This window comes from Echinops telfairi, unplaced genomic scaffold (assembly GCF_000313985.2).
Source record: "Echinops telfairi isolate 266 unplaced genomic scaffold, ASM31398v2 ScPeMD7_7457;HRSCAF=8495, whole genome shotgun sequence".
NCBI classification, from domain to species: Eukaryota; Metazoa; Chordata; class Mammalia; order Afrosoricida; family Tenrecidae; genus Echinops; species Echinops telfairi.
In genome coordinates this window covers 12,527,741-12,554,287 of record NW_022111357.1, presented here as the reverse complement: position 1 = coordinate 12,554,287, position 26,547 = coordinate 12,527,741, and the positions used below count along the sequence as shown (strand labels likewise).

General features: G+C 40.9%; 1 protein-coding gene across 1 annotated transcript; it reads left to right on the top strand.

The window, feature by feature from the left end:
- KHDRBS1 (KH RNA binding domain containing, signal transduction associated 1) lies at window positions 1-26,247 on the top strand. Its single transcript, XM_004705018.3, has 9 exons — window positions 1-514; window positions 12,380-12,504; window positions 13,296-13,412; window positions 14,688-14,834; window positions 20,443-20,576; window positions 20,992-21,193; window positions 21,669-21,736; window positions 22,538-22,596; window positions 24,899-26,247. Exons 1-9 carry the CDS (start codon window positions 136-138, stop codon window positions 24,994-24,996), a joined length of 1,329 nt encoding a protein of 442 aa, XP_004705075.1. The 5' UTR covers window positions 1-135; the 3' UTR covers window positions 24,997-26,247.
- The last annotated feature ends 300 nt before the right edge of the window (window positions 26,248-26,547 follow it).

The window sequence follows — 26,547 nt, the reverse complement described above, 5'->3', positions numbered from 1 at the left end:
GTGCTCTCTTTCGCTGGGTCGCCCGGGTCGCCTTCGGTCGCGGTCGCTCAGGCTCTCCCACCCCCGCCAACCGCCGTTGGGCCTTCTACCGCTGCGACGTCGCTTCCTAGATCCTTCGACCGCCCGTCCTTCCCAATGCAGCGCCGGGACGACCCCGCCGCGCGCATGAGCCGGTCCTCGGGCCGTAGTGGCTCCATGGACCCCTCGGGTGTCCACCCCTCGATGCGTCAGCCACCGTCTCGGCAGCCGCCGATGCCTCACCGTTCCCGGGGAGGCGGAGGAGGGCCCCGGGGGGGCGCCCGGGCCTCTCCCGCCACGCAGCCGCCACCTCTACTGCCCCCATCGGCCACTGGTCCCGACGCGACAGTAGGTCCAGCGCCGACCCCACTGCTACCTCCCTCGGCCACTGCCTCGGTCAAAATGGAGCCGGAGAACAAGTACCTGCCCGAGCTCATGGCCGAGAAGGACTCGCTCGACCCGTCCTTCACTCACGCCATGCAGTTGCTGACAGCCGGTAAGCGGGCTGCCCCGGTGCCTGTGGGTCGCCCTGCCACCCGGGGGCGTGGGTGGCAGCGGCTTTGTTCCTTTCGCTTCCCGCCCTCTCGGGTCGGAGGCATTTGCGAGCGTCCCCTGCCCGGCAGTCTGCCTTCCAAATCCTCTTTCCTGCCCAGGGTGCGCGGGAGAAGCCTCCAGGAGGCCCGACGGCGCCCCTGCGCTCCCGGAGCGCCGAGATCTTGATGGATGGTGCGGAGCTCTCCGCCCCTTTCCGCCCCTTCCCCCTCCCTGCGCTCGCAGCTGCCCCGTGCTCAGATGCTTCCAGAAATAAACGTTTGCTTTTCCCTGTCCGCGCAAAGGGAAAGCCGTTGCACGACTGCTGGTGGCGGTGTAAGACCTGAAGGCGCCCTCTGGACGGGGAGGGTCCCTGGAAGGGTGAGGCTGGGGTGCCCTGTTCAGCGCGCCGCGGGCGCTGGGTCTGGATCCCACATAGCGGTCCCCAGGGGTTAAGTTTCCCCGTAAAGATAAGAGCGACCCGTGGGAATCGGAGCTTGAGATCGTCCAAATCAGACGAGCAACTGCGGCCGCCAAAGAGAGTCATTGCCACAGAGGCCGGCCCCCTTGATTTTGCACTGGCTGCACCACCTGCGTGTGGATGGAGGGGAGATAACTTTAGGGACTCGGGAAGTGGATGGGATGGGATGCCCGAGGGAGGCGAGGGGTGGTGTTGGAAGTTGCGTGGTGCCTGAGCCTGACTGGCTGGGTCGTTTGGGGTTTTTCTTTCTGTTCGACAGTGAGAACTAGCGATTAGGGATGGTAGTCTTTGTTCTCTGTAGACTGACACTTTTCCTGGTCGGCCCTGGCCACTAACTAGTCGCTCATTTTTGCCTACATGTTATAGGTAAGTTTTTATTAAGGAAGCAAAATTTCGCAGCTTTCAACGCTGAATGAGAAGTTGGACTCGCTCATGTTGCTATCAGGGCAAATCATTATGAAAATATTCTTTTCCTCCCTTTGTCGTCCTCTAAGAAATCCTGATGGCATAGTGGCCTCTAACCCCAAAGGTGGGCCGTTTTGACCCACCAGCTTCCGGAAGCTGTAGCAAGTCTGTCTCCCTAAAAGTTACTCTTGGAAACCCAAGGGACAATTAATTCTTAACCCTAGAGGGTCCTTCTGAGGCTGAATGGACTAAGTGGGTTTGGTTTTGGTTTGGAAAGGGACTTAAAAAAATTTTTTTTTAAATAAAAGAAATGAATGTATTTTGCCATCACATAAAATGGAACTCTACACTGTAATATTCATAAAATAAAATTTCCTGAAGGTTTTTTTCCCCTGACTTAGAAAACAACCTCTAAAAATTCCAGTTTAAAAACAGCTCAGAAATATCACACTGTAAAAGACACCTTTTTTTCTTATTCATTTTATCGGGGGCTCTTACAGCTCTCATAACTTTCCATACATCAGTTGTATCAAACATATTTGTACATAGTTGCCATCATCATTTTCTAAACATTTACTTACTACATGAACCCTTGTTGTGAGACCTTTACTGTACTGGTTGCTTACCTTTTTCATTCATTGTTTGTTGTACTGTCTACATGCCCGGATTGCTGTTCTTTGAGTTCTTCTATCAAGTTCTTCCAAGGCAATAATTGCTCTTAATCTTTTATGTTTTTCACAGTACTTTCTCTATTGCAAGCACTAAGTGTCTGACTGGATCTGAAAAATGTACATGTAGATTGAAGCGTGTCAGACTAATTGGTTAAAGATTGACTTGATTTACTTACCCAAATTTTTAAGAACAGTCCAGATTACAAGCATGAAGTGAAAAGAAAAGAAAACTTTAGAATTCTAAGGTGTTGGCTTGCGTTTGAAGTTCTGGTTCTTGCCTTTTCATGGCCTTAGGAGGCTTTCTGAGCCTCAGTAACCTTCATAAAGCCACTTTACAGATGATGTATTACAGACTACATGATGTGTAAAAAGCACTAGCACTGTTCTCTTTGACCTGTAATCATTAGGTAATAATTTGTCACTTCACTTCTAGTCATAAATCCATGGCACTAAACAAGGTTGTGAAAACTCAGTTTTTTGTTTTGCCTTAAACCCATTGAACATCCAGTTTTTATTGTCATCTTTTAAGTGAAAAATAAGATATCTTGGAATAACCATTAAGAAAATTGATCTTTAAAGTTATTATATTTTCATCTTCCTTTCATTGCTTTACTTGCATCTACTGAGAGTAGCTTTTAGTTTTCTTGACTTTGGCTTTTTTAATGTTATTCTTTTAAAAAAACAAACTCAAATATTAATTGGTGAAATATGATTGAGAGCATGCTGGCTCAATGAGAACAGAATTGAGATCTAGAGATACTTTTTAAAAAAATAGGATGTATATGTCAAGGTGTTTAGGCCAAGCTTTTTAAAGTTTTTCAGAATGATCTGGAAAAGGAACTTCAGGCAGACAAAATCTAACAGGACGGTGAAAATGACAAAACCAGAATGTTAGGGATAGAAACCCAGGCTGCGTACGTAGCCTAGCACTTTTGACTGACTCCTCCAGGACTGCTCATTCCCCTAAGGTGAAACTTAGACCACTTTTTTTTTTTTTTAAGGGCAGAGGTAGCATTTTCTTTTCTTTCTTTTTTTTTTTTTAAAACATTTTATTAGGGGCTTATACAACTGTTATCGCAATCCATACACACATCAATTGTGTAAAGCGCATTTGTACATCATTCTCAAAACATTTTCTCTCCACTTAAACCCCCGACATTAGGTCCTCATTTTTCCTCTCCCCCCTCCCTCATGAGCCCTTGATAGTTTATAAATGGGTATTTTGTCATATCTTGCCCTGTCCGACGTCTCCCTTCACCCACTTTTCGGTTGTCTGTCCCCCAGGGAGGAGGTCACATATAGTTCCTTGTAATCGGTTCCCTCTTTCCTACCCATTCTCCCTTTACCCTCCCTGTTTCGAGCATTTTATTTTCTATCAGCTAAATGTGATAGGTAAGATTTTAGACCACTCATATACTGCTGCCTTTCTTGCTGTTTTTTTTGAGCTTCTCAGCATCTGATGCACCATATACTCTAATCATTATGTGCATTGGCCACCCCTCCTTCATGATTAGGTCAGCTTATTAGCAAAATCCATAGCTAGGATAACAAATACATATATGAACATATAAGGACTCAAAGCTTTAAGAATGTTTTCTGAATATATGTATATATGTATGTATGTATATATTCATATTATTAGGGAGATGTTAGGCGATATAAAAGTTAAGGAGTAAGTAAACATTTTGATTATTAAAAATCCACAAAAGATCTTGAAAGGATAAGATACAATAATAATTTATAAATTATTAAGGGTGCATGGGGGAGAGGGGAGGAGGAAGGGAAGGGGGGAGAGGAAAATGAGTTGATTCTGGGAACCCAAGAGGCAAGCGAATTTTGGGAATAATGAGGGCAACAAATGTATAGATGTGTTTTATACAATTGATCTATGTATTGTGATGAATTGTATGAGCCCCAATAAATTGATTAAAAAAAAAAATCTTGAAAGGACAAGAAATTCATCCTCCAAAAGCACAAAATAAAGGTCACTTTACAAAGTCTGTTTAGGCTACTTAGTGTGAAGCCTTTATAATGTGCCGCAGAAGATAGTGAGACCTCCCAGTAGCTAAACCGTAAAGTGGAGCTACAGACCTGCGAAAACGGCAAGAGAATTATGCACCAAGTAATCACCAGCATCCAGATGGTTTACCTAGAAAAGTGGTCAGTAATGAGGCTAACTATAAGATAAGAGCATATGTATCAGTATGTTTCTGATACATGTGCAAGTAGTAAGAACATGAATTGACAAATGAATCTAATTTTACAGTGATGTAAAATGCCATGATATATAAGCAATAAAAACCAGTTCAAGATGTATGTGGGCCTAACACATAGCAATACTGTTAAACCTTTCTAGAACATGTTACTTATGTCAGGAAATCTGCTACTTATGATGCAGTCTTCACCCTCCTGGCCATCCAGTGAAGCAGGAAGACTTTTTATCCCAGTATTATTTATCATTGTTGTTAGTTCCCGTCATGTTGATTCCAACTCATGGCAGCCCCTTGTGTTGAGTAAAACACATGGTTTTCAGGACTGACCCTTTGGAAGCAGATTGTCATTCCTCTCTTCCGAGGTGCTTCCAGGTGGGTCAAACCACTGACCTTTCAGCTAGTAGTTGAGCACTTAAACCGTTTATAGCACCCAAAGGTCCATATCCCAGTACTACAGATGAAGATTATTTGATTACAGATAAAACCGTCCTTTACTGTGTTTGCTGATAAACATGGAACTCAGAGCCATCAGGTAATTCAGACTCATAGGGACCTCATAGGGCAGGGTAGGACTGCCCTTGTGCGTGGGAGTAGAAAGCCTCTTTCTCCTAAAAAGCAGCTAGTCTGTGGTTTTGATCTAACCTTGTAGTTAGCAGCCCAACACCTAACCACTGTAAAACTACCAGGGCTGCTCCTGTGTTTCCGAATAGGTTAGAGCAGGGGTCAGTAAACTGGCTCTCTAGAGCCATATGAGGCTTTTTTAGTACATGTGGCTCTGGAGTAAAACTGAAAACTTTTAGGATATTATTCAGATAATATGATTTCACCTCAAAAATTTGCTGACCCTTAGACTAGAGGAATAGATTTTTCTTGGACAAGAAATATTTGAGATTAGAGTTAAAAAGACCCTTTTTTCATTAGAAAGTTTGTGAAATGATGAGATATGTAACCAGGTAGATCTAGAAAGTCCTACTTTCTATAGATAATTAAAATAACTAAAGACAGTTTTACTTTCAAAAACATCAGTGTCTTTATTAAGCAATCAAAGTGTGAAGCTGTCTTTGCGGTCTGGGTCTATACACTTCTGCAGGAAGTACTCCCTCCTCTGTGTTCTTCCCAAAGAACGCTGTGCTCTTCGCTCCTTTACACCTGGGGAGACAGACCTGCCCAACTTTAGAAGAGGAAAGGGGAAGGATCAGGCCTGTAGTGTAGGTGGTTTCATAGTTTAGGGATTCTCAGCAAAATTCTCCTTAGCCAGCCCATGCTACCCTCAGAATGAGCAGATACATTATGATACAAAACTGTCCTTGAAGTAACGTTCCTGGACTTTTCCTCAGCAATGCATTTTTCTGAAAACTTCCTATTACACCCCTGTAATCCGCCTGTATCAAGATTGTAATTTTGAAATACAAAAACTAAGGCATCATAACCTTTCTGCGTTGGATTGAACTGGCCCAGCAAATCATCTCAGGATCCAGTCTTGATGAGATCTCCTTTTCAAAGGCGTGCTAACCAGACTATATATTATTGAGAGAAGTTAAAACCACTGATCAGAGGCAAGTTTAAACATTTTGTTTGAAATAAATCTATGCACGTATGAACTGGCAGGGGTTTTTTTTCCCTCGTGATTAGGAAATTTAAAATTTTGTTGAAGGAGAGGAGATAAAGGAAGATTTGAACAGAGATAAACCATGCCCTTAGGGAGAAGGAAGGAGTCCTGGTGATGTAGTGTTACTATCTGTTGAACTGTTGACTATAAGGTCAGCAGTTCAAACCCACCATCCATTTTGAGAAAGAAAAATCAGGATTTCTTTTTCTTTTTTTCTTTAAAATGAGGGTTTCTGCTCCCATAAAGATTTACAGCCTTAGAAGCCCATAGGAGCAGTTCTACCCTATTCTCTAGGGTTGCTGTGATTTGAAATTCACCAGATGGTTGTGAGTTTGTGTGTGTGTTTTGGTTTTTTTCCCCAGAGAAGAGGAGGAAGTGTTAATTAGAAAGTGATGGTACTTGAAAATTTACCTTTAAGTTTCTATTGGATTTATTTTTTTTCAACTGGTAAAGTTGAATATAAAGTAGCTGAAAGAGCAAGGGATGATAAATAAGTTTAAAAAACGGTTTTTTGAGACAGCAAATAATAAAAACCTATATGGACAAGAACTTAAGTAAACAACACTTAAGGCCTAAGTGGATGTAAGTTAAAAGGAACTCTTAAACATACATTGGTGGAAATGTGAATTAGTACAGGTTATAGTACAACCACATAGAATAATAGAAAAGAAACATTCACATAAACCTCATTCATAATTTGATGGCACTTTTAAAGTGATGCAAATTGTTCTATCGTAGATTGGATACTGTGATATATTTACAAAATGAAATACTTAAGACGGCAATGAGGAACCCTATAGGTGTAGTAGTTACACATTGGGCTCTGATCTGTGTGGTCAGCAGTTAAAACCACCACCATTAGCTCCACGGGAGAAAGACGGGGCTTTTCTTTTCCCACAAACAGTTACAGTCTCAGAAACCCACAGAGGTCACTGAGGCAGCATGGACTCCAAGGCAGTGAGTTTGGTTTATAGTTTGTACAGTAGTGCGAGTGAAAACCATAGCCATGTGCAACAACATGGGGAATCTTGGAAATCTAATATTGGGTGGAAAAGTAAGTTCCAGAGGACTACCTATAGTTTACTACTTTCATAGACTACTGGAAAGATTAAGTAAAATTTTGTAAAGCATGAATGTTTTTGTGCTAAAGCAGTTTCAAAATTGAATTTGAGCTTATTATATGACTCAGTGCTTACAGTCTTAGGCATTTGTCCTGGATAAAGTAAAACCTGGCGTTTATAAAAGACCTGTACTCAAAGGTTTATAGTAACTGTATGTGTTGACATGTTAAAAGCCAAAAAGCCTCCAACAGGTGAATAGTTAAACCATGGCACAACTTATGCCATGGAATACTACTCAGTGATAAGAAGAAAGGGCTTTAAAAAAAACATTTTTTCCCTGTTTTTACTTTTTATTATGATTTGGGTGACAGTTTACAAAGCAATTGAATATCCATTCAACAGTTTACATACATCATTAAAAAAAACTTTATTGTGATTTACGTGAAATCATGAGCAGATTCTGAATTCTTCACGGGAATTGGAATCTGCCCATACTTACGGAGAAAGACTGGCTTTGCCACTCCCGTAAAGGGTTAGTCTTAGAAACCCATGGGGGTAAGTCCACCCTTTCCTGTGGGGTCCTGTAGATAGCGGAATCCAATGGATGGTAGTAAGTTGAGTTGTGTTGAAAAGTGTCACAGGGTTGGTTGATTATGCTTCAACTGGCATAAATAGTCTAATAGCAATGTCAGGAAAGTATTGGACTGCTAACCTCAAGGGAGGCGGTTCAAACCCACCACTACCACTTTTATCTTTGGGAGAAAGATTTATAACCTCAAAAGTTCTAACTAGGGTTGCTGTGAGTCAGAATTGACTCTACGGTGATGATTATTTGGTTGTTGTTTGGTGTAAGGAGTAAATACTTCAGTCACTAATTTGATTTTGATCTTTGACAGTTTACTTGTTGATCTCAAATTTCTTCATCTATTACATGAGGATGATGCTGGTTATAAAGACTAAATGAAATAGTGGAATAGTCCTAACAGTAAAGGCACTAGATATGATTATTTTAAGTGTCTGGCCAGGAAACAAATAGGTCACCTCTCTATGTTGTTTACAATTCAACTTTTCCTTCTTTAGCTCTGGGTCCTCTCAGATCTGGGGCCCAGGCAAAGATCACTTAAAGGAGCAGGTTTTAGAAAGGTTGTCTAGAAAGTAAATTTGCTTGAGGGAGTCATTTTGAGGAAACTTCTGCTTAAAAAAATTTTTTTTTCCTCTTAATGTTGTAATCAGCTCTAGCTCTCAAGGGAAGTTAAGCCAAGGAGAGAAGTACACAGTTGAACTGACATCTGAGATACTCGCAAGGCCCTTTCATTGCATGACTGTGTGAGTGTATGGACTGCACTTCTCAACATTTTATCAGAATCAACTGTTCCTTGCTTAAATAAAGTACCGTCCTCTCCCCCTGTTGAGAGGGAATGAATGGCACACAGTGGAAGAACCATGAGGAGTTAATCCTTGCTGTACCAGAAATAAACAAGCTTCAGAAGAAGCCACTCGCTGCCATGGAGTCCGTTCCAACTCACAGTGCCCTGTGGAACAGAGGCTTCTGGCAGCTGTGAATCGTTCCAGGAGCCAAGGCCTCATCTGCCTCTTGCCAAGCTGCTGGTGGTTTTGAACTACTGACCTTGTGGTTAGCATAACTCCTGACCCTCCACCCCCAGAACGCCATTATCAGACTTAGGAATGGTTGTTTAACCCCGGAGTTTTACTTCCTCAATTGTAAAATGGTAATTACCAGCTGTCTCGTTAGTTATTTGTCGTGTCTTTGTTAAAGATAAATGACATAATATTTGTAGAGTTTGATACCTATAGATATTGAATAATTGCTTACTCCTAGAGCTTATAAACATCAAAGATAAACCTTCTTGAAGGCTCAATTTGCTTCTTGGTCTTTTTGCTTATAAAATCCTACTTTTTTATATTTGTATTAGTCCATTTTAGATCTTTACTGAATCCTCTAAAAAATTATTTCATATTCTTAAATGAGAAAAACTGGATAGGAGGATTCTAATTAATATCTGATTAATTGAAAATATAGCAACAGGATCCATGTTCTAGGAAGGCATGGATTCACCGTGTGCATTATATTGCATTGAAACACCTTTTTGCTGGGTTTCATTTTGCAGCCCTGCTACCTATAGGAATTTTGAGTTTTTCCTCTTGTACTGACCAAGACAGGTTTCTGGAATGTAATACACTGAACCTAATCTGATAACTCAGTACTGTAGAGTTAAGGCTGATTCATAGTGACCCTATAGAACAGAATAGAACTCAGTAGGGTTCCAGGGTCATAATCATTACAGAAACAGACGGCCACATCTTTCTCCAAGGAGAGGCTGGTGGATTTAAACTTGTTGATTAATTAGTAGCTGAGAGTATTTAACCATAGGGCCACCAGGGCTCTTCAAAACCACAAATACAGTTAAAACAGTTTGTTAATTTGTGCCACATTGTTACAAGTGGCACAGTGATGTCTCCAGAATTGTGGAGTGGTCAGTTTGAAAATCAAAAAGAGGTATTTTCAGCGGATAGGCTTAAAAGGAGTGGACAGAAAACCTTAATATTAGCAGTAATTGAGGAGAGAGAGGTAGAGGTCAGGGTATGCCACCAATGCAGGGTAAACATAGGATGTTGAAGGAAACATTAGATCTGTTAATTCAGATCCAGTTTGTTTCTATTTCAGGCAATGAAATATAGGGGTATGAAGAGCTGTCATTTACAATTCTCATAAGGATTTAGTTAAGGATAATTACAAATACTAACAATTTAAATTGTCAGAAAATAGAATACGTGCTCTCAGGCATAAGTAGGTCACTGTGCCATCATGTCCATTTCAACTCGTAGTAGCCCTATAGGACACGATGGAACTGCCCTATAGGATTGCATTCTTTTTTGTGTACAACTGTGTTTATTTGTAAGTTTTCTTTTTTAAAAATATTTTTATTGGGGCTCTCTAACAGCTCTTATAACAATCTATACATCCTTTGTGTCAAGCACATTTGTACATATGTTGCCATCATCCTTTTCAAAACTTTTTTTTAACATTTTCTTTCTACTGGAGCATTTGATATCAGCTTCTCATTTTCTTCCCTCCACCCCCCACCCTTCCACTCTCATGATCCCTTGATAAATTATTATGTTCATGTCTTACACTATCTGCTGTCTCCCTTCACCCATGTTTCTGTTGTTTGTCACTCTGGGTGAGTGGGATTGTAGGTCCATGATTGCAATCAGTTCCTCCTATCCCCTACCCTCATATCACTAAATCCCATTATTGCTCCTGAGGAGTTTATCTGTCTTGGATTCCCTGTGTCCAGAGCTCTTTTATCTGTACCCATGTTTCTCCTTTAACAGTTTTATTGGCACATAATTTACATAGCACATACAATTCAATAGTTCAACCATTCACTCCTACCAAGGAGAATTGTGCATTCATTATTATATCCATTTTAGAGCATTCCCCCACCCACCTGTAGGGTTGCCGGGGCCATCAGCTTTTGGAAGCAGATTACCATGCTGTCCTCTTTGGTGATGGGGTGCCTGGTAGCTTTGAATTGCCAACATTTAACAGCAGGTGCTGTCGCTGGAGTGGGCCTGTTAGCTCACTGTATATGATGATGGCGGATTGTGTTTCTAGAAGCAGAAACCTTCAATGTGAAGGTCTATACTCTTTTTTTTATAATCATTTTATTGGGGGCTCATACACCTCATCACAATTAATACATCCATTGTGTCAAGCACATTTGTACGTTTCTTGTCATATATCAAAACATTTTCTTTCTACTTGAGCCCTTGATATCAGCTCCTCATTTTCCCCCCTCCCCTCATGAACCCTTGATAACTTATAAATTACTATTGTTCATGTCTTACACTGTCCGATGTCTCCCTTCACCCACTTTTCTGTTGTCCGTCCTCCATGAAGGTCTGTACTCTCAAGTCTGTCAAAATCCAAGTGTTTTTTCATCTGTGTGCTTCACTGCTGGACTGGTCTAAAAGTTACGTTTTAAAAGTGGTTAATGGTGTAGAGTTGCATCATATTTGAAACGGGGCATTTTCCCCTGTAAACCATTGGCGTTCAGGTCTGGTGCCTAGACTAGCAGCATAAGCATCGTCTGTTGATTTGTTAGAATGGCACATCCGCAGCACAAATGATCAACTGGAGGTGGGAGGAATCCAGCCATGCAGCGTAACAAACCCTCCAGGGGCTTTTGATGGCTACTGAAGTTTGAGAACTGTTTTATCTGTTAGAGGACCTATTATAGCCTTGGTGCTGTGGTTTGGGCATTAGGCTTTTGGCTAGCAGCAAGGTGGGTGGGTGGTTCAAACCCACCAGCCACTCCAAGGGAGAACGGTGAGGCTGTCTGCTCATCTTGGTTTACTGTCTTGAAACTATGTAGGAGTCATTGAGTTGCTGTGGGTTTGGGTGGGTGAACTCCTCAAAATTCGCTTTGTCGTTAAGTCTTTTCTGACTCAGCTACCTTATAGCCTAGGAATCGCAGTATATACAGAACACTTTATGTGGGTGGAGAGAGAGCATGCTTGACTTACTTCTCTTGTATCTCCTGTACTTCGTTCTATTTAGCAGTAAATGATCAGGCCTGTTTCTCTCCCTTCATGTGCTTCTATATAAGAAGTTCAGTATTTGAAATTGACTAAAGTTCCTTAATGGTAGGGAATCTTCTCACAATTGGACACTCATATTTGTTGCTAGCTGACATGGAGTCAGTTCCGACTCGAGGGGCCCTATGTACAACAGAACACAACACAGCCCCTGCCAGCCCCACAACTGTTCTTCTGTTTGAGCCCGTTGTTGCAGCCACTGTATCAATCCATCTTCTCAAAGGCCTTCCTCTTTCCGCTGCCCTGCTACCAAGCATCCTTTTATCTGATCGGGGCTTTAAAAAAAAGCCAGTCTTTATAGCAAACTCATGAGCTATTGCCTCCATTTTATAAAGGAAAAAAACAAAATTCAAAGAAACTAAATTACTATTCTATGTTCATAAGAGATGGACTCAAAGTTTTTTTTTAAAGAATTATCTAGAACACTACTGTCTTTGTGGAATTCATCAAGATAAGACTACACAGCATTTTTTCCCTTTAAATTTTACTTCTTTTGTTACTGAAACTATAGCGTTCTTTTGCCCTCTTTTCTCCATGCCATTGCCTGTTAATGTGCTAAATTAGTTTAATCTTAAACATTTGAATCTCTTCTGTAGAAACCTCATACAGCTTGGGTGCTTCCAGCCAGTCTCGCTGAAATCAGCACATTCGTCAGAACTCTTTGGCCTCCTTCATAAAGTGCTATGTGTTACTGCTTTAAACAGCCTTGGAAGTTTGCCTTTATTTGCCAGAGCACAAAGAAATCGACTTCTCTTTGTCTCATTCAGAAATTGAGAAGATTCAGAAAGGAGATTCAAAAAAGGATGATGATGAGAATTACTTGGATTTATTTTCTCACAAGAACATGAAGCTGAAGGAGCGGGTACTGATACCTGTCAAGCAATATCCTAAGGTAAAGCAAAAAGTACTTTGCTCCTTTTGAATTATCTTTATTGGGGTAAGAGTCATGGGCAGTAAGGAACGCTTCTTGGAGGTTGTGATGCGTCAGAAGCTTAAGCCCGTGAAGCTGCTCTTCACACGTTTAGTACCTGTTTCCAGCGCTGCTTGTGGATCTAAACCAGTAACTAATAAATAGCTATAGGCAGGAATGAAAATAATTTCTTTATTATCAAACAGCTCCTTTCTCAAGTGTTTGGCCAAGTTTTGCTCAAGGTTTCAATTAAAAAAACTTAAATCCTGAAAAATTCATTTCAGATGATTGACCAGAAATCATTAAGTCTAAATAAAAGGAAATATAACACTAGTCTTTGAACTGTATGAAGTTATTAGTTTTATTTCTTACTCAATGTTTACTCTTAAGCAAATACTTTTAGAGACCATGATAGTAATATTTAGCTTATTAAAATACTACTAAAGGGTCTTCTGTTCTGAGGTCACTTCCTTAACATTGTTGATGTTTGCTAAATACTGAGGGTTACACTATGATATGAAAGAAAAAAGCGTCAGACTACACCAGGAGAAGCTTAAATTCAATTCTTGAAACTGCCACTCTTTTAGGATAGCCACAGGCTGGCTGATCACTGTATTGGTATAAGCTCAGTATATCCTTTAGTAAAATGGGACAGATAATTCGCTACATGTTTAACAGGGTTGTTGAAGCTCAACGAGAAATGTATAGAAGTCTTTTATATGTGAGGAAATTTAGAACTTAGGTATTTAAGGAGTTCTTTTATTTTCTCTCAGTTTAATTTTGTGGGGAAGATCCTTGGACCACAAGGAAATACGATCAAAAGACTGCAAGAAGAAACTGGTGCAAAGATCTCCGTGTTGGGAAAGGGCTCGATGAGGGACAAGGCTAAGGTAAGCTCAGCATTGGTGAGACAAGAGGATGCCCTGGTGTTTCCTACTGGCCTGGAGTCCAGTAGGGCTGTTATGAAAGCACGTATTTGATAAAGGTCTCCTTCAAGTTGGACTCGAGATTACAGACCAAAGTAATTTTCATGCTTTTGCAACCCTAAAAGGATTCAAGTATGTCTGGTGAATGTTTGTTTTCGGACTTGTGATTGTATGTGAGGGAAAAAGCAATAGCAATTTGGGTATTAGTGACTTGATCTATTTAAACTTGGGAAGGGGACCTGGCTGAAACTTCCCTGGACTAAGACTGTAAACTGTGGATAGCACATTTCCTTCCTTCCCAAAACATGGGAAAACAAGGGCACTAGTGTTGAGTGCAAATATATTTGAGGATTAGTTCCAGCTAGTCGGAATGAGGTCTGCTAAATGAACCATGAGTATGAAAGTTCTAACAGCAGACTCTCGTGTCATTTTCCCCTTAGGCGACAACCATATAGGCTCTGTATTCTGGACGTACCAAGAAATGTTCCACCAAACCAAACTCACTGTCTTTTTGAGTCAGTTTTGACTCAGCCACCCCGTAGAACAGAGAACTGCTCCATGGGGTTTCCAAGGCTGCATATCTCAACAGAAGCACAGGCTTTTCCCCCCCCTGTGGGGCAGCTTCCTGATGAGTTTGAACTACCAGCCTTTTGGTTAACAACCAAGTATGTGACCACTGTACCAAGATTCTTTGAACTTCTCGCCAAAATCTATAATCTTAGCCTTGTAGAGACTACTATTTAGAGGAGACACAACCTGCTTCATAGGCCCCTCTTCTTTTGTCCAGCGGACACAGGAATCCAATTAAAGGCCGAAGTATGTTAGTTCTGCTAATGGGACTTAGGAGCTTATGAGCTTTTCTGTGTGTCCTGACTTCCCAGATAATATAAGCAGAGCTGGTGATTAACAGCTGTACCTGTAATTTAAAAGCAAATGCTCAGTAAATAGATCTTTGGAGACTGGAATTGAATTTTCCTCTTTTGTGCCTTCTAGTTAATACTGGAGGAATTTTTTTTTTTGGAGGAATTTAAGGTAGTAGTTAACTATTGGCCCCAGACCATGGTGCGGTTTAGCAGTTTGTGTAAATCATTGTTCTCCAGAGCCTGTTTCACCGTCTTCTGAAACTTCACTGTTTTCCTTAGGTATCGGAGTTATTTCTTGCTCACCTTTTGGTCTGCATGTACAGGTGCCATTTTCTCTGTAGTCCATGTGCTGTGATGTTTATCTGGTTTTCCACAGGAAGAAGAGCTGCGCAAAGGTGGAGACCCTAAATACGCCCATCTGAATATGGATCTGCATGTGTTCATTGAAGTCTTTGGACCCCCATGTGAGGCTTATGCTCTTATGGCCCATGCCATGGAGGAAGTCAAGAAGTTTCTAGTACCAGTAAGGAAATCCTTCTTTTATAATTTCTGAGCAAAGAAAGGTTGGGATTTTGTGTTATTGCTAAGTCAAGGTTCTTAACCAGGGTCTATGCATAATTGGAACTTACATATATTAAGTTATGCAGTTACTTTCATTCTTTTCTGAGTTGGTCCAGTATTTCTAATTCTCAAAGCACTGTGCACAAATGTTCTTAGGCTGTGTATGGGAATTTCAGCGGGTTTGGGAAAACGCCACTATCTTTTAATTCTACTTTCTACAAACTTTTTGAAGCCCCTTCTTATTTGCCTGTGATAGAGCCTATGCTGAACTTTATTGTGCTTGTTTTGTCTGTTATTGTCCCCTTGTCTAGAGTTAGTTTTATTTTTTATTTGTAAAGATTTTTTTTGATAAATCATTGGGGGCTCATAAAGCTCTTATAACAAACAATCCATATATCAGTTGTATCAAGCACATTTGTACATATGTTGCCATCATTTTCAGAACATTGTCTACATGAGCCATTAGTATCAGTTTTAGTTTTGTGGCAGTGTCAGTATATGTTGTCAGTTTCTTGGGTCCATGATATGGTCTGGTGTTATCTTGTTAACAAAGATTTAGCAAGCTTAATTAAAAATTTTTTTTTAATCATTTTATTGGGAGGTTTTAAAGATATCATAACAGTCATGGTTTAATCACATCAAGCAGTATTGTACAATTGCTGCCACAATCAGTTTCAATACATTTTCTTCTGGAACTCCTTGATAGCAGCTTCCCATAAACTCAGTGTTCTGGTACTAGCATGAAACCTGAATGTTGTGATAGGGCAGGGCACTGGCCAAGCTGGTAGCTGGATTCTTACACTCAAGGAGTTTATTCTGTAGACTCAAAAAGTTTAGAGGGAAATGGCAAGAAACCTACAGAACCCACTATTGATGGATCACATGCTGACGTAGTGCCTCCAGAGGGTTCTCGTAGAGTTTCCTCTAGTGGAGTTTGATTTAGAAGAGATGTGATTATTAGACGAGTGGCTGTTCATGATATTAAGTAGTGTGTAGCTTCTTTCAAACTGAGATCCAGAAAGCATGGGACAGGCCAAGTTAACTGTTTTGCTCATAACCACCTAAACACATTGTTTCATTCTCTGAATAAATAGGGATGCTGTTTTAGCTTTGTAGCAAGGCCCGATGTTTGTCAGATTAAGCAGTACTGCTGAATGTTCAATGCCAAGGATGAATTGGACCTTAGAAAGGATTTGGAATATTTTTCAGCTATAATGGATCCAATTTCATGATTTTGTTACTAAATCTGAAGAGGAAGTTAGGTATAATCTCTTGCTTTCTTGTAAAAGCATGTAAAAGGAAGGAAACTCGATATGGTGTCAAAGGATTTTAGAATTGGTAGAGCAGCAATTTGTAGGCAATCTGCTCCCATAATGCTGAGTTTCAAAGATTCCAACACTCAGATTTCTCAGCAGCTGCCTTGCCTTCGATTGCTTCCTTCCATCTTGTAGAAAGCTGAACGTGAACATGAAACAGTCCATTTAAAATATCCTAGGGGAAAAAACCCCTGAACTCTATAAAGTTTCCCTGAGAGGATTTTCTTTGCTGTTTTTGAGGTGTTCTATAAAGCCCCCTGAGCTACCCAAAATCTGAAGGAACGCAGAGGGACTGCTCATCTCTTTCATATTAGTCTTATAAGGGACACCTTACACAAGGGTCCATGCCAGAAGACCTATGGAAAACATTTCTGCCAGGGAGATTTGGTTTTCCTTAGTATTGATGTGCAGTTGGAGAAATCTGAATAAATACGAGGGGTTACCAAAGAAAACCGTTTTGTTTTGTTTGTTTTTTAAGCTATGATTAAATTATTTTACAAAGTAACCTTTTCACTTCAAAGTACTCTATTACACTTAATACATTTCTCAAATCATCTATTCCATTCTTGGAAACATTTTTCAAATTCATCTGTTTGGGTGACTGATAGCACCTCCCTTGTTTTTTTCCTTCACCTTTTCTACGTCGTCAAATTGGTATTCTTACATGCTCTTAGCCATTCGAGGAAACAAAAAGAAATAGAGGGAGCCAGGCTGAGTAAGGTGCGTGGGGCAAGAGAGTCATGCTGGATTTTTGTTTGTTTTTGCCCAAAACTGACATGCTGAGATGGCTACCTGTGTGTCAAACAGTGGCATCTATTTTATTCATAGATGTGGGTTTTTTTAAATCATTTTATTGGGAAGCCCTTACAAATCTAATGGCCATCCATCATTTAATTGTAGTAAGCACACTTGTACATGTATTGCCATCAACATTTCCAAAACATTTTCTTTCTACTTGAGCCCTTGGTATCAGCACCTCTTCCCCTCCCCTCCCACTCGTGAATTCTTGATCAGTTATAAATTATTGTTGTTACCAGGCCTATTTTGTCACACACTAGTAGTACAATCTTCTAAGGAACTAAGTAGAAAGAATGATTAACAATCTGGCCTGGTAGAATGAACCCCAAATGTACTATCAACTGTTCAGGAAGTTGACACAGGTCCAGAACGAGGAAGATTGCCATCAATAGACAGTTCACCTTTTTTGAAATGAGAAAACCACTTGTGCACTTGAGTTTTTCCCCAAGCAGGAGGAAAGTGTGTGGGTGTGGGTGCGTGTGCGCACACGCACACACATACTATAAAAGCTCTGCCCAGTAGTTTTTTGGGGGGAGTGGGGAGTACCACTTTGTAGCCTGGTCTTGGTTACCTGCTTCTCTGATATAAATCTCCAGCAGCAGTGGTGTATAGGGAGAAGTGGAGAGTTGAGGGAGACTGGTGTTCAGTGCCGTGGAGTACACAGCTTCCTTGTTTATGACAGAACTAAATACAGCATTGCCCTGTGCCTTCTCACAGTTCTATATTTGAGCTCGTTGTTGCAACCACTGTGTCAGTATATCTCGTTGAAGATAATCCTCTATTTTGTTGGTCCTATCCTTTAGCAACCATGATGTACCTTTCCAGGGACTGGTCCCTCATGATAACATGACCAAAGTACATATGATAAAGTCTCAAAATCTCTGCTTCTATAAAGCATTCTGGTTGTACTTCTTCCCAGACAGATTTATTTATTCTTTTGGCAATCCATGGCATATTTAGTTTTCTTCTCCCAATACCATGATTCAAAAGGCATCGGTTCTTGAGTCTTTCTCATTCTTTGTCCAGCTTTTGCTTGCATAAGCCAAGGCTTAAGTCAGGTGCACCTTAGTCCTCTCAAAATGACATCCTGGCCTTTTAATTTAGCACTTGTAAGAGCAATTTCTCAGTGCAGTGCACTGCTTGATTTCAATGGACGTTGCTTGTGGATACAAGTGAAAAGAATTCCTGGTCATGGGGAGGGGACACACACAAATAAAATGAAATTCTAACAATTGCATTTTTCTCTGTTTATTATTGGTCTTGTGAGGATTTTTGTTTTCTTTTAAGGTATAATCCATACAGATTGCTGTAGTCTGATCCTTTATCAGTAAGTTCTTCAAGTCCTTCCTTTGTAGAAAGCAAGATTTTCTTAGTATCTACATATAGTAGGTTGTTAATCAGTCCTGATGCAGAATTCTTCATATAGTCTGCTTCTCAAATTATTTGCTCGTCATAGATTTAAAAGGTATGGTGAAAAGGATAAGCTCTAATGCATACCTTCCTGAATTTAAGCCATAGGATGGGTAATTGTTCTTTTTTTTTTTTCTCTCCCCAGTTCCTATCTGTACCAGTGTACATTCTTTGGTCTAGCCAGACTTGCAAGGTAGAATTGGGATCATGATAGTGGGGGCGGGGGGATGACCATTCAGGAACTAGAGGAAAGTTGTATTTTTCATTGTTGCTACATCACACCTTGACTAGCTCGTCTCCTTCCCAAGACCCCTGTGCAAGGGGATCTCCCATGGCCTATAAATGGGCTTTGGGTGTCCACTCTGCACTTCCCCCCTCATTCGCTATGGTAAGATTTTTTAGTTCTGATGATGCCTTATACCTGATCCCTTCGTCACCTCGTGATCGCACAGGCTGGTGTGCTTCTTCCATGTGGGCTTTGTTGCTTCTGAGCTAGATGGCCTCTTGTTTACCTTCAAGCCTTTAAGACCCCAGATGCTATACCTTTTGATAGCTGGGCACCATCAGCTTTCTTCACCACATTTGCTTATGCACCCATTGTCTTCAGTGATCGTATCATGGAGGTGTGCACACAATGATTTTTTGTTCTTTGATGCCTGATAGGTACTTGTTCTTTTTTTTTTAATGCGTCTAGTTCCATATATGAGACAACTTCGAAGCGCTCATGGGAAAATTCTGTTATCTTCAGATTCCTTTTTTCCACACCTCAAGCATGTTCTGTATGAACACTGTTAAGTATTCAGGTATTCTCCCATACTCTGCCAGGCTATCCATACTTGTTATAATCCATACAATTGAATGCCTTTGCCTAGTCAATAAAATACAAATAGACATCTTTTTGGTATTTTCTACTTTTAACCAAGTTCCATCTGTAATACTTAAAAACTTCTGTTTTTTAAGCTGAAAAAATTCATGTACTAGTGGGGCTGAATATGTCTGGTCAAGAAATAACATGGAAAGAGTTGCAATTTTTTTTAAACTTGTCTATTTGAAGGCCACTTCTTCCCACTGGTAAAGAGAAAAAGGTGAACTAGTTTTTATGCCTATGATCTGAGCCCTGTTTTCCTTTAGAACCACTGGCCATACCCGAGAGGCAATGGTGCAATGGGAAGAGTACTGGATTGGGAGTTCTATGTAGGTCAACGTGAACAAGCTCGTTCACAGCTCTTAGTCTCAGATTTCTTGCTCATCCCAAACATGTGTCAAGCATCTGCTAGACACCTAATACCGCATTTGGGTTGGAAATTACACATGTGGCTCCTTAGGAGCTGTAATCTATGAGGGAGACAAAAAATTCTCCGTAATGTGGGAAGGGATTGGGCAGAGATTATTAGATATGCAGTGAGACAGAGAAGGGCTTGGTTGGAAAGGCATCAGGAGAAACTTTTGAATAAGGTAATATTACTGATGACTTGTAAGGGTAAGTTAGTGTTCCTCAGGAGGACAACAGAGACAATGTAGGCTAATGATCCAGCGCCTAGATTTTGGAGACAAGTGTGTATTTACAGCTGTAGTCTGTCACTTTACAACTCTATCCTTGGACTGGCTGCTTTTTAGTACCCAAATGTGTTTTCTTAGCAGTATAGATGGGGTAATCTACATAAAGTTTATTAAATAATTTTCAGCACACAGAGCTTAGTTAACAATAGTGGCTTTTATTATTCCAGGGTGAGGAATGTATTTGCAGAGAATGGATGTGTTGATGATAAGTTGTCTACCTGACTGAACTACAAATGGTTCAGCCCGACTTGATAGGAGGCTGTCTGTGGGGAGAATAGAGAAGTGCTCTGGAGAGCTGTGTGGGTACCACCTTATACAGAGCTTCATCCGAATAAAGAGAGGCATGCTATTAAGACTGTCCTCAAAAAAGGTGGCAAGTAAGACATCATTTGGCTTTAAAAGCTGTGCTTAGCATTTGAGGCTCATGTGGATTTTCTTGGCAGAAAGTGGAGATGTTACAAAACATAACCTTGTTCTCATTCCCAGGATATGATGGATGATATTTGCCAGGAACAGTTTCTTGAGCTTTCTTACTTGAATGGAGTCCCTGAACCCACTCGTGGACGTGGGGTGCCAGTGAGAGGCCGTGGAGCTGCACCTCCCCCTCCTCCTGTTCCCAGGTACGAAAACAGGGAAAGGGAAACAGCCAGAAATGGGAGGAAATTGGTGCTGTTCTCTCTTTATCGGTCTCAGTGTTTTTAGCTGCAGTGTCTGAGGGAATCCCAGTATTGGGTGTGATTGTAGATCTTGGATTCTCAAGTTAGAACCAAATGTAGTCATGCTGAAATTTTTGGTCTTTTAATTTTGGAAAGTACTATCATTTTTAAATGGTCACTGGCTTTAGAATTGTACGTGTTGTGATGTTAGGATGCGTTCAGACTCCAGGTCCTTTACCCACACATGCACTCTCCTAGGCTTTAATCGTAGTCTAGTCAAGTCATCATACGTCTACCTATCTCCAGATTTTGCAAATGAATCTAACATGAAAGTTGCCTATCTAAAAAGTTTCCTTAAAAACAAACACTATTTTTGCAGAGGCCGAGGTGTTGGACCACCTCGGGGGGCTTTGGTGCGTGGAACACCTGTGAGAGGAACCATCACCAGAGGTACCACTGTGACTCGAGGAGTGCCGCCGCCACCTACTGTGAGGGGTGCCCCAACACCCAGAGCCCGGACAGCGGGCATCCAGAGAATACCGCTGCCTCCACCCCCCGCACCAGAGACCTATGAAGAATATGTAAGAAATGTGAACATGGCGCCATTTCCCTATACCTAGAAAGTTACCAAAGGAAGGTGGAAACACCAGGGCCTGAGCCATGGTGGTAGTAGGTGGTAGTTGGCAGGGACTGTCTGATTTGGAATCTGCTCCTTTCTAGCCATTAGCTTTAAACTCTGAAGGGTTTTGACATTCTGAGCATGATTTCCTACTTTGTGAGTAGGTAAAACAGGAAATAATAAGCTGCTTGCCCTAATGTACAAAGTGTATTAAAAAGCATCCCACTACTTCTCCTGATAATACTGAAGCTCAGTATTATACTATGAAAGCTTCTTTGTTTTTAAGTAACCCTGTCTCCTAATTGTTTCACAGTGGGTGTTTAAAACATTTTGGGGGACTTTTTTTTTTTCCTTTTTGTTAATCCAGAAAACTGCTATAGCAGATATTTGCCTTCTCTACACTCTGTGATTCCTTCTATCTCACTTTTTTGTTCTAGGGGTATGATGATACATATGCAGAACAGAGTTATGAAGGCTACGAAGGCTACTATAGCCAGAGCCAAGGGTGAGTCAAACAAATTGCTGTTTCATGTCTTAGTGAAGGGTGGGGAGGGATTTGGAGAAACTGAGAGATTGACGCAGCACACATCTCAAGAAGCCACCTTTTAAAAATCATTTTATTGGGGGCTCATACAACTCATCACATCCATCCATCCATCCATTGTGTCAAGCACATTTATACATTTGTTGCCATCATCATTCTCAAAACATTTTTTATTTGAGCCCTTGGTATCTGCTCCTCTTTCCCTCCCTACCCCTTCTTCTCTCATGGACCCTTGATAATTTATCATTTTTTTTCCCTTACACTGACCACTGTCTCCTGTCACCTACTTTTCTGTTGTCCATTCCCCCAGGGAGGAGTTATATGTAGATCATTGTGATTGGTTCTCCTTTTCTCCCCCACCTTCCCCTTCTGGTATCGTTACTCTCATTATTGGTCCTGTTTTGGATTACCTGTGTTTCCAGCTCTGTGTTTCCAGTGTACATCCTCTGGTCTAGCCAGATCTGTAAGGTAGAATTGGGATCATGATAGTGAGGGGTGGAGGAAACAAAGAACTAGAGGAAAGTTGTATGTTTCATTGTTGCTTTACTACACCCTGACTGCCTCACTTCTTCCCCGACATGTTCATGATTTCTTATGGATAGTATAGTATGTTTGTGTTGACAATATTTTGTAGCTTGAAAACTAAGCATTTTCTTATCCCATTCACACAGTAAAATGCAGAAGATGTGGAGGCATTTGGGAGGAAGGTTAAACTAAAACATTTACTCTTTAGCTTTCTAATACTCTGTCTTTGGCTTTCAGAGACTCAGAATATTATGACTATGGACATGGGGAGGTTCAAGATTCTTATGAAGCTTATGGTATGTGTTAATTAATTTCTGTGTTGGGGTAGAATTTGCAAGTAAGTGCCTGGGAGGATGCTGATAACTAGATTATTGAGAGTTACACATAAGAAGAAACCTTAACAGCACCAGGTGGTCTCAGCTGCAGGTGTTAACAGAGGGACTATTTATTCTTGTGCTATTCCGCTTGGAAGGCTAGGTGGGTGTGTCCTAGACCAGGGCTCCGGCCCAGCCCGCCTGGTTGGAAAGCAGTGCTACTGAGTCGGTTATGACTTACAGCAAACTGCAGGTCTGTATAGCTGCCCCGAGGGCTTTCCAAAGCTGTCAGTCTGTCCAGAATCAGTCTTGTCAGTTCTGTCTCCTTCAGAGTGGCTGGTGGGTTCAAATCCCGACCTTTGGGTTAGTATTGAAGGGCTTTAACCCAGTATGTTACCAAAATTCTTTTTTCTGGTTCAAACAACAAAGTTTTTGAAGCTGATGTGTATTTGTTTATTTTTTTAAGGGTTATTTCCATCTTATTTTGGCCCAAAAAACCTGGAATGTATTTCTAGGTTTTTACTACTGATACCTGGGCCACATTGATACATAATAAGCTTAATCGTATTCTCTATTGTTCCACCCAGACTCAGTTTTTACAAAAAGAATCTCACTGTAGAGGAAATGCCAGCTGACAAAGACGTAGGTGGGCAAGCAGCCAGCCAGAGCCTAGGGTTCAAGAGTAGTTCTTAGAATCTGATCAAAGGCTTTAGGACCTTGCAATTCAGGGCTGTACCAGCACTGAGCTGCTTTTTGATTTGGAGACTTCTCAACCCAGTCATTAATCCCAAGGGAGCTTAGATTCTGGAATGGCAGTAGAACCACACTGTCTTCACTGAGGTTTGGTTATAAACACATTCCTCAAGAGTGGCCTCAGGAACCAATTATGGCTCCATGTTAATGGGCCCCAGAGGGAGTGCCATGTAGTAGTGGGTGGATGCAGAGAGAACAGTTTTTTAAATGGAAGGTATTTTCAGCATACCTGAGAAAATTCCAGAGAGTCCTTGGCAAGGGGCTTGGCAATTGATTGTTGTTCCTCTGAAAGCCCTGAAAGATTTTGACAGTGTCCCCTTCCCTCTAGCCGAAAGTGTGGAGCCCAGCCCCTTAGAGCTACTCATAGAGAAGCAAACTGAGTTCAACTTCTCCAATCAGCTACTTGCCCACGGCAACACTTTTTACCAGTTTTAAATGGTACTGGACAGTTGCCATCAGTCACACTGAAGCGTTTTTCTTATATGCCCATATTTAGCAGGTCAGTGGGATAGCACCCGGGTGGTTCTCTTCATGGGCAAGCCAGCACAATGGGGCCTCTGTGGGCTTGACTAAATTGCATTTCTGTTTTGCCAGAGGAACAACTAAACTGAAAGAGGTAGACTCATCTTTGTGCTCCTTGGGGGATGTTGCCGCTGCTATTAATCTGTTTATCTGGTGTTATTAAGAACAGCATTAGAAAAATAAACTGCCTTCCTGGTACTATGAAATCACTTGGAAAGTGATGGGTGAAATAACAATATATAAATTGTGTATAATCAGCTCAGTTCTGGGTACCTTGAGATCCATACAGACCTTTTAGACTTAGTTTCGGAGCCAGGGGTCTGTGAATGCAGGAGCAGCTGAAGGAGTAAGCCTTAGGGATAACTTTGCATAGGTAAACTTAACTTGTAGATACGATTCGTTTTCACAAGAGGTCAGCTCTAGAAATAAGTAGTCATCTCCCCAGTTGTACCCTGTTGTTACAAAGGGAAACCATATGGTCTTCTGGCTTCTGTGCATTGGCACTAAGCATGAGAAAGCGGTCAATGGATTCACTACTATAAATCACTTACCTGAACTAAAAGAACACTGGTTCTTTGTGTCCATCCACTGAATGCTGTCCTGTAGTTGGGAAAGGAGGACGACCAAGCAGACTAGAAAGCAAGAACCCACCACGGAGGTGGTGACTCAGTATTGGAGAGAAAGCCACCAGGGGTCCCTAGGTCACATGGTAAAATCAACGCTGCTTCCTCTCCAAAATTGATGTGACATAGGGAGCCCTGGTGGCTCAGTGGTTAAGTGTGCTACCCAGCTAGACCTAAAGGTTGGTGATTTGAACCCACCCACTGGTTCCACGCCAGAGGGATTACATATTTACAACCTAATAAACCTTGTAGGGCAGTTTTACTCTGTCACATGGGGTCACTATGAGCCAGAAATTTGACTGGATGGCACCTAATAACATTTGGTGTTATACCATTGGTGATCCCACTGGCATATAGTTTATAAACTGTTGTTGCTTTTCCCACAGGCCAAGATGACTGGAATGGGACCAGGCCGTCACTGAAGGCCCCTCCAGCTAGGCCGGTGAAGGGAGCATACAGAGAGCACCCATATGGACGTTATTAAAAACAAACATGAGGGAAAATATCAGTTATGAGCAAAGTTGTTACTGATTTCTTGTATCTCCCAGGATTCCTGTTGCTTTACCCACAACAGACAAGTAATTGTCTAAGTGTTTTTCTTCGTGGTCCCCTTCTTCTTCCCCTTATTCCATTCTTACTCTGCATTCTGGCTTCTGTATGTAGTATTTTAAAATGAGTTAAAATAGATTTAGGAATATTGAATTAATTTTTTAAGTGTGTAGATGCATTTTTCTTTGTTGTTTAAATATAAACAGAAGTGTACCTTTTATAATTAAAATAAAAGTTGAGTTAAAAAAAACAAAAAAGCCACAAACCTGTTAGTTTCAAAAATGACATTGCTTGCTTAAAGGTTCTGAAGTTAAGGCTTGTTGACTTTCTTAGTTTTGATTTGAGGCATCCCGTAAAGTTGTAGTTGCAGACTCCCAAACTAGGCTACATTTCAAAATTCAGGGCTGTTTAAGGTTTAAAATCACAAACGTTAACGGCAGTAGGTGCCACCATGTAAAAGTGAGCTCAGACGTCTCTAAAAATGTTTCCTTTAAAAGCACATGGCGGTTGAATGCTTAAGGTTAAATTTTAATATGAAAGATCCTCATGAATTAAATAGTTGATTCAATTTTTAACATTAACTGATTTAAAAACAACAAAATTAGCTTTGTAAAACTGGCTATTTCCTTATGTGGGTTTTGAAATCTAGCCCCAGACATAACAGTGTTGAGAGATACTTAGGGTGGCGAGTAGGTTTTGAAGAGATTGATTTGAGGGTGTGGGGGGGTTGGCCACTGGGATTGCATTTGATGTAGAGCTTTATAACAAGAACAGTCTTTGAGTAATAATACTAATGATTAAATTTCAGTATTTAAAAACAGAAGGCGAAGTATTGAGTCCACTTGAGATTCTACACTCCATAAAAGGCTCACCTGGGCATGGGGGGCCAAAAGCTGATGACTTCCCTAAGTTGACGGCTGTCAATATTGCACTGTTCTCCAGGTAGCTAGTGAAGTATGTCTCAACACTAGCATGATCTAAAAAGGGACACTGCCGCTGAGTGAAAAAGGCATCAAAATCCACTTTGTACATAAGTTAAAGTCCTAATTGGATTTGTACCGTCCTCCCATTTTGTTCTTGGAAGATTAAATGCTACATGTGTAAGTCTGCCTAAATAGGTAGCTTAAACTTATGTCAAAATGTCTGCAGCAGTTTGTCAATAAAGTTTAGTCCTTTTTTAATCAAAGTAAATGTGATGAATTGTCATTTTTTTTGGGTGGACAATAAAATAGTTTTCTCTTTCAAATAAACTTAAATTAATTCTAAAGTTAATGGGCTTGTTAAAAATCGGAGGCATCTTAAAAGCGGTGGTGGGGGTTTTTATTTTTTTAAGTTTACAAAACAAAAAAGTTTATGGAATTGTTAAGTTTTAGTTTAAAAATAGCCAAAGCTTTTTCACCCCCTGGAAGTTGTTGAGAACAATTTTACCCAATCCTGTTATAGGCCTTGATTTCTGGAGAGAACCCAGCTGAGCCAAGCTTGGCTT